The sequence below is a fragment of the Rhinatrema bivittatum genome, chromosome 14 (genome assembly GCF_901001135.1).
Source record: "Rhinatrema bivittatum chromosome 14, aRhiBiv1.1, whole genome shotgun sequence".
In the NCBI taxonomy this organism is placed as follows: domain Eukaryota; kingdom Metazoa; phylum Chordata; class Amphibia; order Gymnophiona; family Rhinatrematidae; genus Rhinatrema; species Rhinatrema bivittatum.
The window spans coordinates 34,775,407-34,795,868 of NC_042628.1; the positions used below are offsets into that span (position 1 = coordinate 34,775,407).

Here is a 20,462-nt window from a genome sequence, read left to right on the forward strand (position 1 = left end):
TGATGGTAGCTGATAGGGCGCCCCTGCCCGGCTGATGGGCAGCCTGTTAAGTGTGCCTACAGGTTTTGGCAAGCATGCTTTCTTTTGCTTTATAATTCCACCCTGTTTTCCCTGCGATTGACACATTCCTGTGAGAGAGGGAGTTTGCCCCTCCCATCTTTGGTGGGAGTTGAGGGGGGGCCATGTCGCAAAGTTGCATTGAAATGCATGGCATGATGGTTTGATTTATTGACTTTTTTGTGGCCTAGCAATTTCCTTTGGGCTTCCAGCTCAGATGGAACTGGCCTCCGTTGGGGCTATGGTAGCACGAGTTTTCATTGGCAACTACCTACAATTTCCTCGCCATTTTTTAAAAATTATTTTATTACCTCCTGCCCCTCTTAGCCCAGCTACTGCAGCTCTCTCCAGAACCTGGTACGTGCGCATCCTCAGTCTGGCCACTAGGTGTCGCTTCTAAGCAATGGTTGAGATTCTCCCCATCCAGTCCGCCCAGGGTTTGTGACGCTGTTTCCACAGCAGGCTGGATACGATTGATTTTTAAAACATTTTTTTAATGTTATGCAGGAGTCTAGTAATCATAGTGGTGCTGCAGAAACCTCATATCTTTGCAAACTGTGGTATTTTTTATTGTACTAATAAAAGAATTATCCAAAACACATATTTTTATTTTATTTTTTTATTTAGATTTTTTATATACCGGCAATCATGAAAACATATCTTGCTAGTTTACATAAAACAGGGGTGCATTATATACATAAAAACTAGAACTGTGGTGACCGAAGGTACAGTTACATTTAACAAGGGTAGCCGAACTTGGAGAGGAAGAAATAGGAGAGAATAGAAATAGTTAAACAATATATAATTTAAGTATAGTATACAAAATAAATGTTATATACAAGAGGCATGGTGTTTTATACCTTTATATATAGATATATATAGCCTCCCTGCAATTTTTTTCAAAGAAAGTTGAAGGAAGGCAATGAGTTAAATACAAACATTTAAAATATAAAACAATTTATTTCAATTTATGATGCTGCATGGCCGTTTTTTTCTGAATTATCTAGTCGGCAACACAATTTACCCTGTAAATTTGTGGAATACAAGTTATATTTTGTCATACAAGTGTTGCCAGGTTAAATTCAGCTCGTTCCCCCTGATGAAGCTGATCCCAGCGAAACAGGCCTTTGTTGGGGCTTGCGGTTCCTCTGTTTATTTTCCACACTGGCAATGATTATAAACTACGAATAATATTCTGTATAATTGTGAGTCAAAATGAACAGAGTCTTTTTTATGGAGTCACCCTAAGAGCTTCCACACCGGGATTTCCAGCTGCAGTAATTAGTATGAAATGTCAATCTCTGGGACATTATCTTAATATATATGGATGTTGTTTGTCCTAAAGGATTCTTTTGGACATTTCTCATTTAAATGAAATTTCTAAATTACATGGTTTTGTAACACTCATCATGCAGCAATTTTTATCTTGTTAATTGTTCAGTTTTAGGGTAACAAATGTCATGTTTGCATAAAAATTAAATAAGTAAAGAATAAAAAAATTTTTTTTTTTTTTTTTGCTTTTCTAACACTGCAATGTTCCCTCTCTTTCTTTTGGTAATTGTTTTATATATCTCAAAAAATCCTGGAACACTAATGTATCAATCTCAGAAAAAAATATTTTTTTAAACATTTTTTAAACCAATTTTATTTAAATACACATTAAAAGCAAGTACAACAACTGTTTATACAAAGTGTCAGGATACATTTAGATAAATCATAGGACCTTCACACCAAATCAAACCATTAAGCAGTATCATCTGGCTATAATCCTTTGTTGGATAAACTTATCTCAAATCCACAATGTGGAGCAAATCAAAGAGCATAATCAAATAAGGCTTTCCCTTGCTGAGAACATAATTCACAAACAGAAGAGTTCCCTGTTCCCTCCTCGTTTATAATTTACCTGAGAGAAGTGTAAAATTATTATTTTAAAATGAGGGGCTGACCCTCTAAATGTGGGTGACATGGATAGAATATCACAAGCACATGCTCTGCTTTTACACTCTGTCCATAATAGTGAGGGGTTCCAAGTCTGCCTCTGTCAGACCACACACACCTTCAGATTACACAGAAAACTGCACCTGCATGTATTGGACCCCTGTAGGAAGAATGGGCCAAGGAGTTGGGAGAACTGACCAGATAGTTCCAGGAGCCCAGAGAGGCGCCTTCTGATGGAATCTCACAGGCTGTGTTTCCCGGAGGCTTTTCTCCTGTCCTCACCTCACTCTCTTCTCTCTGTGGCCAGCCTGCAGGAGAGCTGGGCCTGCAGGTCCACTGCTAACCCGCTCCGGATGCTGCCAGCTCCCCCGTCCACCCAAGCTCTTCAGATCAGCTATTTGATAGATAGGGGAAGGAGAGGAACCAGTGTGGCGGCGACAGAAGCAGATTAGAATTGCTAGATCCTTCGGCCCCACTGTCCTCCTGGTTGGACCACAGAGGGGGTTGCCTCTCACCTTCTTGGCCCCAAATAGCTGTTCTTCAGCCCTGCAGGGCTGCATCAGAGCAGAGCAGAGATGGTATATCCCCATTGAAGGGGTAGTTGTGACCTAATGACACCAGGGGGTGGGGACTACCATGGTGGCCTGGAACCCTAAAAATGTAGGGTCTAGGGTGGTCTCCCTGATTCCCTACCAACACCACCACCACCACCACAACCTCCAAAGGTTGGCTCTGTTCTTCAGTGTACAAGGAAAGCTGGTGGGAGAGGAGCTTAGGGAGGGAATCCGAAGACAGCTGCTTCCTGAGCTAAATCTTACACAGAGCAGAGCTAAAGGAAATCTTCTCTGGGGGCTGATAATCCATTGGGGATTTTCTTGTTCTTTGGCAAGATTCTGTGCCGCAATACTGTGAACATCTTCTCACTATCTACCTTTTGCCTAGGGTTACCAACCCTCCAGGATTGCCATGGAGTCTCTCTAGCAATTTAAAGAGTATTCTCCAGGACACTGCTGCAAATGATCCTAGAGAAAACTCCCAGGGGTATTCTCAAAAAGACAGAGCATACCAAAGGAATTGGATTTCTGGTGTTGTCGGCTTCTGGTTATTTTCATAGATTCCTGGAAGTTGCACTCCAGCCAGTAATTTGCAGTCAAGGTGTAAGGAGAAGGTCAACACGCCCAAAGACACTCCATTACAGGAGACCCAACTTTTCTAAAGTAAATATAATCATATTTATTCATTAGTCTAATGCAGGGCATCCCAAACCTTTCCTGGGGGGACCTCTTAGGGTTTTCGGCTCATCCTTCATGACTCTGCACAGGGTTCGCGGTGCCATTGCTCCCTCTCACCACTCTCCTTCCCTGTCAGCAAACCTCCGAGCTCTTACCTGGTACTGCAGCTCACCCCCCCGGGCCTTGGCTCCAGCAATGCGATTTTTCTCCGCTCATTGAGGGTGAGGACTGAGACTGCGCTCACAGGCCCTGCCCCTCTGTACAGAAACCCAAAGGGGGGGGCAGGACCTGTGAGAGCAGACTTAAGTCCCTGAGTTCACTGTGCTATAAGGACTACGACTGGAGCAGAGGTTCAGGCAGGTGGGAAGCAGCTGGAGGGGGGACACTTGAGAGGTCCACCGGGCAGGATTGCAGGGGAGGGGCAGGAAATTTGCTACCCTAGCCATTGGCCAAGTAGGACCCGCGTGCAATCCAGGCCTCGCTCTGTATTGAGATAAATTTGCACACATTGGAGACCCAGTACAATATATGCAGATTTTTACCTCACACATACTCATTGTGGATATCCTGAAAACTCGGCTGTCTTTGGGGGCCCCCAGGACAGGCTTGGGAAGTTCTGTAAACACCGAGCTCAGTATTCAAAGGCTTTGTCCAGCTAATTCTTGGAGTTAGCTTAAGCAAGCTCCAGTGTTTGAAAAGATTTCCCCCAACTCACCAGCTAAATGATGTCTGGGCAAGTCACTGCCCGTGCAAAATTTACCTGGGATAAAAAGAGGCGTTGCTGGGGTGATGACTAAACGTTTATCCAGTCCATGTTCATATTCAGCCCTGGCCGGATAAAGTCATGCAGATAATTCAGAATGGCCAGCACTTAGTATTCAATAATTGTACTAAAGTTAACCAAATAACTAAGACAGGCCCTGATCTCCCGCCACCCCCCGGTCTCCAAGATTAAAAAAAAATATATATATATGTAGCTATCGAGGAGCGCCAGATCCCCCTCTGTCCCACCACCCCAAAGATTAAAAAATGTAAGGACAAAGAGCACCAGGTTCCCTCTCTGACCTCCCCTGAGTGCAATGAATGAATGAATACTAAGTGCTGGTTCCCATCAGTTGTATTGGCACTTAGTGTTCAGCCCAGCAGGAGGAGGGAAGAGCCTCTCCTCCTTCCACTAAGAACATAAGAACATAAGAAAATGCCATACTGGGTCAGTCCAAGGGTCCATCAAGCCCAGCATCCTGTTTCCAACAGTGGCCAATCCAGGCCATAAGAACCTGGCAAGTACCCCAAAACTAAGTCTATTCCATGTTACCATTGCTAATGGCAGTGGCTATTTTCTAAGTCAGCTTAAGAACTAAGTCAGCTTAAGAACTAAGTCCTCCAAGAACTTATCCAATCCTTTTTTAAACACAGCTACACTAACTGCACTAATCACATCCTCTGGCAACAAATTCCAGAGTTTAATTGTGCGTTGAATGAAAAAGAACTTTCTCCGATTAGTTTTAAATGTGCCCCATGCTAACTTCATGGAGTGCCCCCTAGTCTTTCTATTATCCGAAAGAGTAAATAACAGATTCACATCTACCCGTTCTAGACCTTTCATGATTTTAAACATCTCTATCATATCCCCCCTCAGCCGTCTCTTCTCCAAGCTGAAAGTTTTAGGACACTTTTGGAGGTTCGGGGGTGGAGAGTGAAGAATTGATGCCACACTTTCATTCTTAGATAGAGAGTGGGTAATTGCAGTTTGGCTGCTATTTTTTTTTTGGTGGGAAGGGGATCTGGTGCCACTTACCTTTTTACATTTTTTATCTTGTGAGGACAGGATGGAGGGGAGTTCTGGCGCTGGCCGTCCATATTCATTTAGCTGGATAACTCAGGTATCCTGCTAAATGAATATTTGGGCATTTAGGATAAATTCTAGCTGGATAGCTTATTACCTGGCTAAAATTTGGCCGGATAAGTTAGGGACATTCCAGGGCATAAGTGGGAGGAGCTGAGTTTGCTGGATAAGTTATCCAGCCAGATAGACTTATCCGGCTAACCTTTTTGGACCGCTGGATATATTCAGTGTCATGGACATGCCATTGACTATATTGGCTATGGTAGCCAGATAATTTATCTGGCGAACTTGCCGAGCTGCACTGCAGCTGTAGACCTCTAAGATTCCTAGTGATAGACCAGTGATTTTTCAGCATTATTTTGTTTTGTAGTGTGTTCAAGTTGTGTATGCCTGACAGATATGACACACACAAACTGAAGTCAAACTGTGTGTAAAGCCCAGCCCTTCGACCTCTTAATTCATGTGAGAACTCCAGCAACAGGTGGAGCCAGGTCAGGCCAGGTAAAGTCTGCTCTTTTACAGCAGGGAATGATATAAGGGAGCGAGGCCTTGTTGGCTTTTGCTTTGATCTATCTGAGACAAGAGCACAAAGTTGCATTTCCTCATAGTCCACGAGAAGTGAAAGTGAATTCCTGTTGTGTCAGCCATTTCTCCATTATCAGCAGGATATTTCAATGAGCTTTCATCTCCAGAGGTTCTCTTTCCCCCACCCTTACTTAATAATCCTTCTCAGCATCGACAGCATGAGCTGTCCTGAAGTGAGATGTGAACATAGTGCTTCAGAAGAACTGGCACCAGGGTCTCCCCTCATAGTGCTTCCGAGCAGTGATCTAGCCACGGGTGGGCCAGTTCCCGCCCACTTTGGGTTCAGGCCCACCCAATCGGCGTTGCCTAGCAGCCCCAGAAGAGAGGCCTTGTTGCAGGGCCGCAGCAGACCTGCTGGGCATGCACATCCAGGGGAACGGCGACAGAGAAGAGGAGGAGGCTGCTGGTGGACCGCATCTCACTAGTGGCCGAAGAAAGAAGAGGTCCGAGAGGCCGCCGGTGGACCCCTTCACAGGCAGCAGAGAAGAGGAGGAGACCCGGAAGGCCGCCAGCAGACCCCATCCCACCGGCAGCCGAAGCAGCTAAGCAGAGAGTACACTGTACAAATCTACTCTTTTACATAGAAACATACATAGAAACATAGAAATGATGGCAGAAGAAGACCAAACGGCCCATCCAGTCTACCCAGCAAGCCATGCACTTTTCTTTTTTCCTCTTACTTGTTACGCTTGGCTCTTAGTACCTTTCAGTCCCATTTCCCTTCCACCCCACCATTAATGTAGAGAGCAGTGCTGGAACTGCATCCAGTTGAATACGTAGCTTAGTTAGGGGTAGTAACTGCCTCAATAAGCAAGCTACACCCATGCTTCTGTTCACTCGACTATGTAATTTAGTCCTTGTTGGTTGTTGTCTATATATATAGATACTCTTTTCTACATTGCCCCTGCCATTGAAGCAGAGAGCTATGTTGGCTATGCGTTGAAAGTGAAAGTAACAGACTTTCTCCCCTGCTGTTGAAGCAGAGAGCTATGCTGGATATGCGTTGAAAGTGAAGTATCAGTATCAGACTTTCTCCCCTGCCGTTGAAGCAGAGAGCTATGCTAGATATGCATTGAAAGTAAAGAATCAGGCTTATTTGGTTTGGGGGTAGTAACCACTGTAACAAGCAAGCTACACCCCGCTTTTTTGTGAATGCAAATCCTTCTTTTTTTTTTTCCACATTTCCTCTTACCGTTGAAGCTTAGAGCAATGTTGGAGTCGCATTAACCGTGTGTATGTTTATTGAATAAGGATATTATCTCCAGGTAGTAGCCTTCATTCCCGCGAGCCACCCCCTCATCATTCACATCCTCTAGACTTGATGGATCCACAGTGTTTATCCCACGCCCCTTTGAAGTCCTTCACAGTTCTGGTCTTCACCACTTCCTCCGGTCTTCACCACTTCCTTCTTTTACCTTCCATCGCTTCAAATGACAGTAAATCTTCACTGATGGCATCTGTGCTATTTGTAAAACTGCCCCCAAACTGCCCCACAAACCTTACCCCAAGTCCATAATGTCCCTCTTACAGTGGTAGAGAAAATTCAAATATAAGTGAGCCTTCACAAAGGCTCTCGCTCTCTCTCCTCTCCTCCCCTCCCCTTCCAAATCGGCATTTACAATAAAAACCCGTTTCGGCCGGTAACGCACCTCTAACGCAGGCATAATGCACAGAAAAAAGCTGCAGTTATTTCCGGCATTAAATCCTGCCTTGCTGTGCGTTACTTTATTGGATGCCACATTATAACCCACCCTCATTTCCATTTACTCCTCCCACTGGAATACTAATTTTAAATGTACCTGCGCATTTTTGAGAAATGACCCTCTTAGCTGGTTAACTCAGCTCCTCCCAGTTACGTCCCCAGAACATCCCTAATTTAACCAGCTAAATTCTAGCCGCCTAACTTATTAGACTGCTAAAATATAGCCGGCCAAGGGCCTGATTTTCAAAAGCATGCACTTTATCCGTGTAAGTGGGCTTTTAAAAATTACTACAATATTTGCCATTGAATTGCCATTGGATTTACTCGCGTAAGTGCACTTTGCATGCGTAAATGACTTTTGAAAATTGCTATGATATGTTACATTTACTCACATAACTCTTTTGTAAATTCACCTATAAGTGCCCAAATATTCATTTAGCTGGATAACCTCTGAGTTATCCCTATAAATGCTTCTGAATATGGACATCTATATGTTTTATTATTATTATTATAGGTATGATACAGCAACCTGCCTAGAACATCACATGTGGCTTAGACGAGAGAGAGAAAAATGTAGATTTAAAAAAAAACAAAAAAAAAGGCTTTGAAAATAGTCCTCCCCATAAGGAAAAACATTATGGTAGATGAATTCTGAACAGGGTGACCTCAAGTCAGTAAAATCAATGAAGTGTGTAATAACACAAGAAAATGCCATTCCAGGGTCAGACCAATGATCTGTAGAGTCCAGCGTCTTCTCGGAAAGTGACCAATCCAGGTCTCTTGGAAGAAATACCCAACAAATCCCAATGGGGAAATCCATTCCCAACAGTAAGAGGTGATGTTCCCCAGGCCTACCTGGCTAATTGTTGTTAAAAGTAGAGCTGCTTGCGTCTGCAGTGCTGCTGCCGTCTGTGTATTTGCCTACAACCAGCTGAGTCATGTCTGCTGCTGGAACCATTTTGGAAAGTTCCTCCAAGCACGCCAGTCCTATGTGACTTTTTTTTATTCTTGTCCGGAGGTCCGGAAAGCACCAGACTGTCAGAGAGGGATTTAAAGAATACTGCCATTGCCATCCAGAAAAAAAAACAAATCTGCCTCTGGGCTGGTGCATAGGCAATCCATGACAATGCCACTAAATGACAGAGAGGTTAAGAATTGATTTAATGCTTCTTTCTGAGTCAGAGCTTTGAAGCTTCACCTTGGGGAAGGGACAGGGGTCAGGGGCTGAATTTAGGCATTGGCACGAGCCTGAGGTGTCAAATTGTGAAGGCATCCAAAAACTGGGGCTCTCCCCCACCACCCCCTTGCTGCTCTCTGATTTCTAAAGTTAAACCTATCCAAAACCCGCACATAGAACCCAACTTTCTTTAATATATGTTTTGTTTTGTTTTTAATACTAAAATTCTCCTATGTGACTCACACTTACATGTGCAAACCCCAACTTTGAAATTGTTGTTATTTTTGTTTTTATCTATACTTCTAAAATATTTTAATAGGTGTATAGTGATGCTTCATAAAACTTCAAGAGCACCTGACATTAGTGCCTTGATCAATTTTTTTTGTTTAATCATGAGCACCACCGTCCACCCTCTAATATTTTAATCAATTATTCAAAAACTTTTTTTTGATATGTATTTTGTTTGTTGTATATTTTTTTTGTTGTATATTTTTTTCAAAAGCTTTTCTTTTTTTATAAAATAAGTGTGAAAGCACTAAATGTCAAACAGAGGATAACAGATCGCCAATCATTCAAAACTGGAGCACAAGATCCAAGACTGCACTTATCTTAATGCTTGAAATCCTCAAGAGTCATCTTTTGGTGGCACTTGCCCCAACAAGGCCAGGTTTCGAATACTCTTCATCAGGGGAAGCCACTCTAACGCTGCACACTGCAGTTCAATCTCGTCTATTCTTTCAAGGCCATAAAGAGCTCACCTTAGCGCTGCTCACTCCACGCTCCTCTTCCGAAAATGGCGGACCCGCTCTCCCCTGTTCAGCGTCCCGGTTTAAAGGGACTCCCATCACGTGACTCCCAACATAGCTGCAATGCAATGCCCCTCCCCCTAAAAACAAATTTAAAGGAGGGACTGCCAGTCAATCTGGTCATTCAACCCAATGGGCGCTTCAGTTTTTAATTTAAATATCCAATATTGTTCCCTTCGATTCAATATTGTCCCCACATCATCCCACACAGTTTTCTTTGTGATTTGTTCGATTATGATCCATTTCAGATCCTCAAAATTATAACCATGTTCAGTGCAATGATTAACCAATGGTACTGTCACAACTCTATTATTAATGCGGGACCTGTGCTCCATTAAACGAATCTTCATGGACTCTCTGATTTCTGGCAAGGAAACATTCCTGATTTTGGTTCTGTTCCTATAGGCGCAGTAATCTTAAATCTGGCCCAGGGAAGGGAAGGGGAGCAGCGGGTCACCTCTTCAGAAAATACCTAGCACCCAGAACCCAACTTTAAGCAGAACGACACTTTTGCCCAGTGTTGCCAAGTGTAAGTTGCATCACAATTTAGACTAAGGGTTTGTGTTTTAGGTAATTTATCATATGGTTGACTGTACACTGAAACCTTTTGATGGTTAAGCAGTCACTGACCGATGACAACACCATCCATTCTAGACTTGGATTTCATACGACTCAGTTAAAAAATACAGTAAAAGTGATCAAGATGTATTTAGATATAAAATTGTAAAGCAAAGTTCTGTTAGATGAAATTGTCCTGAAGAAACCTGGAATCTATAGATTATCCAAAGAAGGGGACCTAAGTAGTTTTGAAAATTCATGTACTACAACAGGTCTTCCCCAAATTTTAGCCAACGGTGGGAAGAGAAGGAAGGCTGATGGATGCACTTCCTGATTTGGAAGACCCTTCCCTGGGTCTTTAGCTTCCTAGCTCACATCACAGGCCTGTGTTAGTTGGTAAATCACTTCCTGCTGTCTGTTATTTCTTATTGACAGAGCTTGGCTTTCAGTCTTTTGTGGAGAACCTTTGGTCACGAGGTTTTCTGTTGGCTCATTGTTGACATCTTTATTTTTTGACTGATATCCAAGAGAAGAGACTGAGCTATGAGCTGCTAACACCCTACCACCTGATCCCATTGGGGACATGATGACTTTAGGACCATTGCCAAAGCAGGAGGATTAAACCCCCAGTTAAAAAAAAAAGAAAAATATTACCAGCCAGAGTGAGGGGAGGGAAAGGAGAGGGAGGCGAGATACTATAAACCTGCTAACTTACATATAGCGAGCAAGAGTTATAGATAGAGCTATACTACACACCTCCTTAGAGAGGGTGTGGATGCTTTTCTTCTTTTATGAGATCTCATATTTTTATCTTGAAGGGCAGTGCAAGGTAAGGTTTTCAGAGTTGGCAGTATTCTGTTAGTATCATGAAGTGTCCCCCTAGCAAGACCAGTTTTCACAGAGCTGGGGGAAATAGAATCCACCATCCTCAAGACTTCAGTCCATGATCCAACATTGAAGGAAAAGGCAACAATCATATGGAATTCATGTGTGCTTGTCGTGATAATGATGAACAAACCATCCTACAATACTAAACAGTTTACACACTTCTGACCAAAAGAAAAGCCAGGGAAGCAGTTTAAACTGTCTGAGATAGTTCAAGGGCTTCCATAATTTCTAGTTTATACCATACTGTACTGTAAGACAAACTGTGCTCTTATTTACCTGTGTTGGCAATGGCTGTAATATCATCATATCTCCAGTGGAGTTGTGCAGGGTGTTAACCTTATTCTACAGGTTCTCAATCTCAACCAAAGGCCCAAGAAGAGAGCGTTCCCAGCTCTTGGCTCTGACCCGGCATTTGGCTTTTAGCCTAAAAGATTGAGATGTAATCAAGGGAGAGACAAGACAGGGAGAGGACAGAAGAGAATGGTGAAGAGATGGAATTGGGATCTAGGAGAAAGACAAGAGGAGGCATAGAAGATGGGTCATGGTAGAAAGGGAATGGCCATGGAAAGAGTGGGATACGAGACAGGAACAATTCTTACTCTGTTGTCATGCAAGCAAGATCCCCCATTTCAGACCTACTCCCATACCCCAGACTCCAGAGACATGCAGTCAATTAGCTCTCTTAGCTTTTGAGCTTGCAATGTCTCTTTAAGTTCATTTGGAAACAGCTCAAAGCCATAATGACAGGAGGTGTTATAGGTCAGGACTGAGGTGCAAAGAGAGTTGTGTACTGTGGTCTCAGCAGAGTCTGCTACAAGTCAGGATAGAGGTGTATTATTTTTATGTTTACTGGATTTGATATACCACTTGTATGCAAAGAAACCAAACAGTTTGCATCGTCAAAAAAATAAATAAAATAAAAGGCCTGAGGTTAGAGAAGAATTGAATGGGGTAAATTGTTCTCACCAAGTCTTGCTGAGTACCTTCACATGGTGACCTCATTGCACATCTGAACTACATCTCAGCCAACTGTGGAATCTGTTGCCAGAGGATGTGGTCGGGGCAACGAACATAGTGGTGATCACAAGAGGGCTGGACCAGTTCCTGGAGGAAACGTCCATAAACAGTTATTAGCCAGGCAGACATGAAAAAAAGCCAGCGCTTATCCCTGGGAGTGAGACAGAAGAAATAGATCAGCTATGGGGGATCCGACGGGTACTTGTGACCCGGACTGGCCACTGACTGAGACAGGATGCTGGGCTCCGTGGATCTTGGTCTTTTATGTTCTAATGTAAGCACAACAATTGGAGTATGACGAGAGAAAAATAAAAATTCATACAGGCTGCACAACGCCCTGAAAAGGTGCCCAGCCCTAGGGCTAATGATGGTGGTAGTAACCGTGCAGATTCTTTGGATGAAGATGGACAACCCTGGTGCAGCTTTAGACCATGGCGATCTTGATTATGGACCCACTGCAGCAATGGACAGACCGCAGAATTTAATGAAAGAATTGAGAGAGTTACGTGCACCCCCCGAAGACAAAGAGGAGCTGAATGTACTGCTACTTTTATGCCACAAGCCCTATGTTTAAATTAAGAGGGTTCACAAAGAGAGCACACCAGAAGCTAGGAGAAAGAGGAATAACATGTCTGGAAAAGAAAAACCAAAAGTATTTAAGAAGTATCAGCACCAAGTGACTATTCTGTGGATCATGCGGAGAAAAGGCAGATCCTTAAGTATCAAATAATGCAATCAGAGACAAGAAAATGTGGCAGAAAGATAACAGAAATCATTTCAATTGTATTGGGCACTACTGGCCTGATGAAAAAGATCTTCCAGGTGCATTTAGATAAGTTGCCTGTAGATATAACTCCCTAGGAACTCCAGAAGGAGGCACAATGCAAGTATTCAGAAGGGCATTAGCAGTAAATTTGAGATCAGACACTGCATACCCTGGTTTACAAGTGACGTGCATTCCTTAGCAACATTTAAACATGCGCAAGAATAAAAATGTCAGTTTGATAAGGAGCAAGCCATCCTCCCAAAACAAGTTGGAGCAAAGCAAAAATGAGCAGCAAAGTACTAGGAATAATCATCACAAACTAAGCCATGATGCATGGCTGTACAGAGAGAACCGGCCAGTACAGGCCTAGCTGATCAGGCCAGCCTTTACGTACTTGCTGAATTTCGGCTACCGGTAGTTCAGTTTCTGATAGATGTCAGATGGTAACACATTCCGTAAAGTAGGAGCTTGGAAGCTTAAGTGAAGTGAGGGGTGTCACTTCTAATCTTGTATCAGAAGGAGGCGGTATCCTTAGCGATCGATTCCTACTGCGGGGATTGCAGTGTTCTCGTAGGATGATAAGGAATTAAAAGATCCGATGAATATTGCAGAAAGCCCCTAAGAAAGGATAAAAGAAAATCTGGCAAAATCATTTTACATTGGCTCCCCATCCTATGAAGAATGCAATGTAGCTGCTGCAGAACCATGGAGTCATGCTCAATTTCCTCAGCCCATAAATCACTATAGCCACAGGGTTTTGTAAGAGTATAAACCCTTTTGCTTCGGCAAATGGTGGGGCTTCATATAAGATGTTAGAGCAATCTACTCGTGACAAAATTAAGACATGCATGAAAGCTTGTAACTCCAGAGTATCCGGAAAAAGTTGCAGCCAATGTATGAACCCAAGATAGAGAAGGGAAGATTAGAGTTACAGAAGAGACTGGCTGTCGCATTTTCAGTGCTGGATTCAGTTTTATTCCTAGGGCTGAGGGGAATAACTATCCCTGATTAAACAAGGAGCAACCACAGGCAGTGCTAGGCATGCAGGTCTCAGTACTAGAATAGCACGAGGGGGCTGCTGGGCGGGACTGAGGTGCATCAGCAGAGCTGCCTGTGGGCTCTCGTTACTGGAGTAACAGGGGGTTGATGAGGTGCATTCACAGAGTCCTGTGCGCTTCTCATATCAGAGTCAACTGTCCTGCACTTTGAGCATGGCGTCTCTCTAAATTCAGTTGGAAAATGCCTGCCTAGGACATATCCCCTAACCATAACAGGAAGAAGACAGGTCAAACCTGAGGTATGGTGGCAGTGCTGTGTGTGCGTGTGTGTGTGTGTGTGTGTGTGTCAGGACCGGTTGGAGATGATTGGCCCAGCTACAATGAGCTGTCTAGTTAAGATCACGGGGAGATTAGGAAGCTCTGTTTTTCACAGAGTGCTGAGTCTGTGGGATGGCTCCCAAAGTATTGGCAGGAGCTTTCGAAAGCTTTAAACGTGAATATCTCCCTCCTGAATGACATGCGAGAGAGTGACTGAAAAGGACACCCCGTTTTGGTTGGGTTTTTTTCCCCCTATTTTTTTCTCCCTCTCGTTTCTCGGATCACACTCATCAGCCCGAGGGCGGGAAGGGTGACTCCTCCGAGGTGCACCCTCAGTGCCGCCCTGTTGGAAGACAGGGACCATCACCCTAGTGGCAACTGTCTTTACTGCCCCACCAGGTAGGGGACTTGAACCCGGGAACCCCCATGCTGCAGCACACAATGCCACAACCAGAGTCAACCAAGGCAGCACAATGTGAATGATTTGAAGTTGTTTTTTTTTTGCTGGTCCTATTGCTTTAAGAAATGACTTTTACTTCCCTGGTGAAGAGAGGAAGGGTAGTGCAAGCTAGTACAGAAATGAGACGTTCCTCCTGCAGCCCACTTTCACATCTGCTTAGCGTGGTCTCTGCTTGCTGACTGTCCCGAGTGAGAAAATGACCGCACATCCCCCTCTTCCAGCCACTGCCCAGCCACAGCTTCAAGGGTCTCGACTCCCTTTTCTCCTTTTGGTGATGCTGTGGTATGAACAAATGCGTCACAGGGCAGGGAGAGAAACAAAGAAGCATGTGATGAGGTTTTAGGGCTGCTGCCTCCCTCCTAAAGGTCATATGAGGGGACAGAGGTGCTCCCCTCTTCGAGAGGTCAGAAGAGGGCCACTGCTAGTCCTGGGGAAGACTATTTTCAAAGCCATTTATGCAGGTTCATAGGGTTTTACCTGCATAAATTGACGGGCTGAAAACTGGGCCCTGCGCCCCAGTGTGGCTAGAAGTCCACGCGGTGTCCTCAGCTCCATGCACTTAGCCACGTTTAGAGGCTGCATCCCCGAGGGCCTCTTTAGGTTGAGAGAGGCCGATAACGTGTAGATTCCAGTTTAAAGTCTACGCAATGCACCCCCACAGTAAAATGCACCCCCACTGAAAAAAACAGGAGCACAGGTCCACCGGAATTTTGTCCCCTGCCACATTTCAAAGCAAAAGCATACGAACCTTTGAAAACCTGTCGCAAAGCCTGTGCTCTAAATTGTACCCATGGGCTTTGCCTCCATACCAACAGTTTCAAAATTTGCTCCCCCAAGATTGACAAAAATTCTAGAGCCTGTATCCTTCCTCGCCCTGGCGTGGAAGGATACAGCTGCTGTTCGGTTCGTGTTGCCTGCTTGCGAGTGCCATAGAATGTGTACGTTCTGAAGAGAGGAGAACCGGTCTACTGATGCCCGTGCAGTGTTTGCCAGTTTCTGCATTCAGAGGGCATGCTTGAGGCACCGCTATTTGCAGCACTCCATGTGAGCTCTATCTCTTTGCTCTACAGGTCAAAGTGGCCTTGGGAAGTCAACGCTGGTCAACACACTCTTCAAATCGAAGATTTGCAGGAAATCCGGTTATGAGAAGATTCCGAAAACAGTGGAATTGAGGGCAGTCAGCCATGGTAAGAAGCTTCTCTAACTCCTTTCCTTTTATTGGTTTTTTTCCCTCTCTTCGCACCATCCATGGCCTAGTTCTGACTTCCATAGAGCTGCGTTGTTGGTAAATGCAGTGCAGAAAGGAAATGGCAGCCAAAATGCACAAATTCACCCTTCAGGCTCAACAATAATGAGCGAGTACGGGTTGTTTTGCCACTAGTTGCCTACTCCCAAACCCAGGATGAAATCTATAATCAGCAGTGCTGTCAGTCATTCCAGTACTCCCAAACCTAGGAGGCTTTGTTGGTATTCTCTTCCCAAACCTAAAAAGTGAGCCTGTAGTGCAGCCAGTCCTACCACTGCCATAGCCGTGCATCACCCTGTATCTGCCTGCATTCAGCTCCCGTTGTGGGGTTCATTCCCCCAGGAGACACACGGAGTCTCTCTCTGGCAGGGAATGCTTCCTGATCTCTAACCTCCCGTTATTCTCTAGTTATTGAAGAGAACGGACTGAAAATGAGGCTGACTGTGATTGACACGCCCGGATTTGGGGACCAAATCAACAATCAGAACTGGTAAGGGTTCACTTCTCAGCTGCTCATTTCATCCCCTCCTCTTTACCTCTCATTGGGGGCCACTGTCAAACAGCCTGCCTAGGCAAAAGGTTGTGCCACAGACCGCTCTACAGCGCCAGCTTTTGTGTGGGCAGATTTTGGATGGAAGACCACCTGCGTAGTTTTGAAAACACAATCTACGCATGCAGCTTTCCAACCCTGTCCAGATCACGCCCTGGGAAACGCCGCCTCCTATCCAGCTAAAAGTGCAGGCGTCACGACAGTGCCTGTAATCAGGAAGTACCTCAGTTGAATAATGCTCTCTAATCTCTCCCGTCCCCACCTCCCCCGTCCCCAAATCTTTTTGTCTCCATTTTTCTGTCTTTTATCTCCTTCCCTCTCTCGTCTGTTTATTTTTGTCTCGTTTCCTTTTCTCTTCATCTTCTGTCTCTCTCCTTTTCCTATTCTTTATTCCCATTTTCTGTCTTTTATCTCCTTCCCTCTCTCGTCTGTTTATTTGTCTCGTTTCCTTTTCTCTTCATCTTCTGTCTCTCTCCTTTTCCTATTCTTTATTCCCTGCTCTCTCTCTCTCTCTCTCTGTTATCTTCTCCATCTCTCCTCCTCTTGGTCTCTCTCTTCCCTTGCAGCTGGGATCCCATTATAAAGTACATAGCTGAGCAGTATGAGAAGTACCTCAGGGAGGAGATCGTCATAAAACGCAAGCGGAGAATCCCCGACTCCCGCATCCACTGCTGCATCTACTTTGTGCCGCCCACTGGACACTGGTGAGTAGCCGCTCATGAGTTTAGATAGTGCTCAAACATTTGTTGTGAGAGAGTCCCGGATGCAAGGCTACGCTGGAAAATCAAAGGTAAAACACAAGGTGGTCAAGGCCTCCCCTGCCCCACTACTCCTCCCCCAGTTATCGTGTTTATCCCATTATCTCAATATCCAGTCAATTTCCTTAAGAACATAAGATGTGCCAAAGGTCGATGGAGCCCAGCATCCTGTCAGTCAGTGGCCAGTCTTAAAAGTAGATTCAGGTTTTTGCGGCTCACTTCCTGTGACAAGTAGTGGATTTCCTCCCGAGTCACCTGGCTAATAATTATTTATGGACTTCTCTTCCAGGAGCTTGTCCAATCCTTTTCAAACCCCGCTTTGCTAGTTGCCTTGACCAGTTTCTCCGACAACAAATTCCACAGTTTGATTGTGCATTGAGTGGAAAAAAAAAACCTTCTCCAGTTTGTTTTAAATCTGCTTCCTGTTAGCTTAAAGGAATGTCCCTTAGTCCTAGTGTTGTTTGAAAAGGTAAATAACCATTCCCTGTTTACCTATTCTACTCCACTCATGATTTTGTAGATCTCTTATCATATTCCCCCTCGATCATCTCTCCAAGCTGAAGAGCCCTAACCTATTTATCCTTTCTTCATAAGGAGGCTGTTCCAACCCCTGAAACGTTTTTGTTACCCTTCTCTGCACCTTTTCTATCTCCGTTATATCCTTTATGGGGGGGGGGGGCCGTGACCAGAACTGCACACGATGTGCAAGCTGCAGCCGTACCATTGATCTATTGGGATGTTCTCTCTTTTATTCTCCATGTCCCATGTGAACAATCCCCAGCACCCCCAAAGATTCGGAAACTCTGTCACGGTTGAAGATATTTAGGAAAAGAAACAAAGATCAATATTTATAGGCCTTGCCTATTTTCAAGCCCCTTTGCCTCCCTTCGGCGCTATGGTGGTGAGAGTAGGTGGGCTGGAGAAGACACGGTCCTCCATTGTCAACCCCCAAGGTGCCTCGTACAGAGACGATATTCCCTCCCCCCACATAATTTTGGTGAGCACCCCCTGAGGCAGGCATACTTGACATACCTGAAGTGATGGAAAACATGGCCTTGTTATTTTCAATTAGAACAAATTGGAGGGGGGGGGGGGGATGTCAAGGAAAGAGAGAGAGAAATACTTTACTGATGAGCTTGCAATGTTAGTTCATCCTCTCCGAGCTAAAACAGCTCACTATCTGGTGTGTACGCACCAATCCCTATGTACACAACTCTCTTCACTCCGAGGTGTGTGCAAAGCATCCCCAGGGCTCTGAGCAAGGTATCGCAAGGCGCATTGATTTAATTAAATTGAACTTCTGATTTCTATTCCACCTTTTGTCACTGGTCAGCCATCTCAAAGCAGATTACAATCAGGTACTCTAGCTATTTTCCTGTCCCCAGAGGGCTTTACAGTCTGTGGGCCAGATTCACTAAGGCTTTCCTCCCATTCTGTGTCTATGGGAAAAATCCTTGCTGAATGAGGCCCTATATTTTGCTCCTGATGATGGAACGCCGTGCGATGTGTTTTGGTATGCAGCTTGACATGTTACTGTGTGCCATGAGATGTACCAGAGGGCGTCATGACGGGATACCGTGTCATGTACCAGACAGCACTTTGTAAATCAACCATGTTGTGCTTAGGCTTCGCCCCCTGGACGTGGAATTCATGAAGCGACTGAGCAAAATTGTTAACATCGTGCCTGTGATCGCAAAGGCTGATACCCTGACACTGGAGGAACGTGAGGAATTCAAGCAGCAGGTGAGATGGTGCAAGGGTAGAGAGACTGGAGAAGTACAGAGAGAATGTGCACCAGGCTGGGAAACTGCGAATGAAAGGCAACTAGAAAGCTCAGAGCACAAGGAAGACAACCCAGAGGTGATGCGAGTGCAGAAGAGAGAGCTGATGAAGAAGCTTTAGTGAAAGAAGGAGGGCAGGAGTTGATGAAGAAGGGAAGGAGAGACGGGAGGTGATGTACTTGGTCAGGAAGAAACAGATGAAGGAGCTTCATAGCTAGAGGAGGAGGAGAATGAAGAAGGTGATATGTTGGGGAACGGGAATAATGGAGGTGACTGAAGAAAGGAGAGGCAGAAAGGGAAATGCGATGAAGGAGCTTTGGTGGGAGAGGGTTATGTGTACGTGCGGGTGGGGGGTGGGTGGTAGAGGGAGATACAGGAGATGATGGCGCTTTGCAGGACAGGAAAAAGGGAGGACAGCTCAGAGATTGCGAGTCGTTTTGGTGGGAGGGACGGAAAGGTGGTGGAAGGAGAAACGGGGTTCTTCGTCACTTACGTGAATGGGGGGCAGGGGCGAGGGTGGGCAGAGTCTAGCCTTCGAGGATTCTAAACCCCCAGAATGTGTCCCACAGATCCGGAAGGATTTGCTGGCTTACGGGATCAGTGTGTACCCTCAGCGGGAGCTTGACGAAGACATGGAGGAGACCATACTAAATGACAGAATTCGGGTGAGTAAGACGGAGATGTGAGGAGGTGGTAGGAGGGGGAGAGGTGGCAGATCACAGACTGTGTGAACGAATTGCATTGTGACGTTCTTTCGTGCAGGAAAAAATCCCATTCGCCGTGGTGGGAACTGATCAGGAACACCAAGTGAATGGAAAGAGAGTGCTGGGACGCAAAACCAACTGGGGACTCATCGAAGGTGAGAACCTGGCATTCCCTGACACGTTCAGTGCTGCCGTGCACCCTATGGAAAGAAGGGGAAATGGATGTGCCTTGGACCGGCCCTGCCATGAAGGGGATGCCATCGGTCCCCGTGGGTATCACTGCAGGAGAGTTTGGAGTTAGGAGGCACATTTTTGGGCTGTAGTGTCGGTGGACATCAAGAGAGATGGATTTCTATTTAGATATTTTTGAACACCAGGGAAACAAGACGTGAGGTTCCCTCTCCTCTCCCTTAGTTTTTCTCTTGATCACCTTCGTTCTCCTTTTCCCTCTGCACCCTTCCCCTGCCAGGCTGAACATTTTCATTTCAGTCAATGTGCTGGGCCCTGTTCATTGCTCTTGTGGTTCCCTCTGGGTACATATGGCCTTGTTCACAGCTCATTCCTGATTTTCACAATGGTGGCCAGGTCTCCTGGATCCTGTAAGAGACAGCAGCAGATTGCCTCCTCATGCAGGAAAATCCTGCAGGGAGGAGGAGCCTGGAAACCGGATCTGTAGAGTCAACAGACATCGCCAAAGCTGAATTCTGTGTAAAGGGCAGATTAAAACGGCAGTTCCCAAACTCAGTTCTTCAGACCATCAGCCTAATCTTGTTCTTAGACCACATACAGGCTAACATAACTAATGAATATTCATTGTGGGTATCCTGGAGGCCTGATCTAGTTGAAGCCCTCAGTGATCAGGTTTGGATATCCACTGGATTAATCTCTTCTTGGGGGCACTAAAACCATAGGGATACATTTTAAGAAACAGTGCGCGCGCGTAACTTTTATAAAATCCAGGGGCGGCGCGCGCAAGGGGGTGCACATTTGTGCAACTTGCACGCGCCGAGCCCTGTGCGCGCTGCCCGTTCCCTCAGAGGCCACTCCAAAATCGGAGCGGCCTCGGAGGGAACTT

General features: G+C 45.2%; 1 protein-coding gene across 8 annotated transcripts in view; it reads left to right on the plus strand.

Moving 5' to 3' along the window:
* The window catches only part of SEPTIN12 (septin 12), a 168,278-nt gene that overhangs the window by 127,261 nt on the left and 20,555 nt on the right, over window positions 1-20,462 (plus strand). For all 8 annotated transcript variants that reach the window (XM_029576145.1, XM_029576142.1, XM_029576146.1 and 5 more), the window contains 6 exons: window positions 15,419-15,535; window positions 16,003-16,084; window positions 16,711-16,848; window positions 18,528-18,645; window positions 19,253-19,348; window positions 19,446-19,542. In XM_029576145.1, coding sequence (XP_029432005.1) covers window positions 15,419-15,535; window positions 16,003-16,084; window positions 16,711-16,848; window positions 18,528-18,645; window positions 19,253-19,348; window positions 19,446-19,542 — 648 coding nt within the window. The remainder of the gene's footprint in view (window positions 1-15,418; window positions 15,536-16,002; window positions 16,085-16,710; window positions 16,849-18,527; window positions 18,646-19,252; window positions 19,349-19,445; window positions 19,543-20,462) is intronic.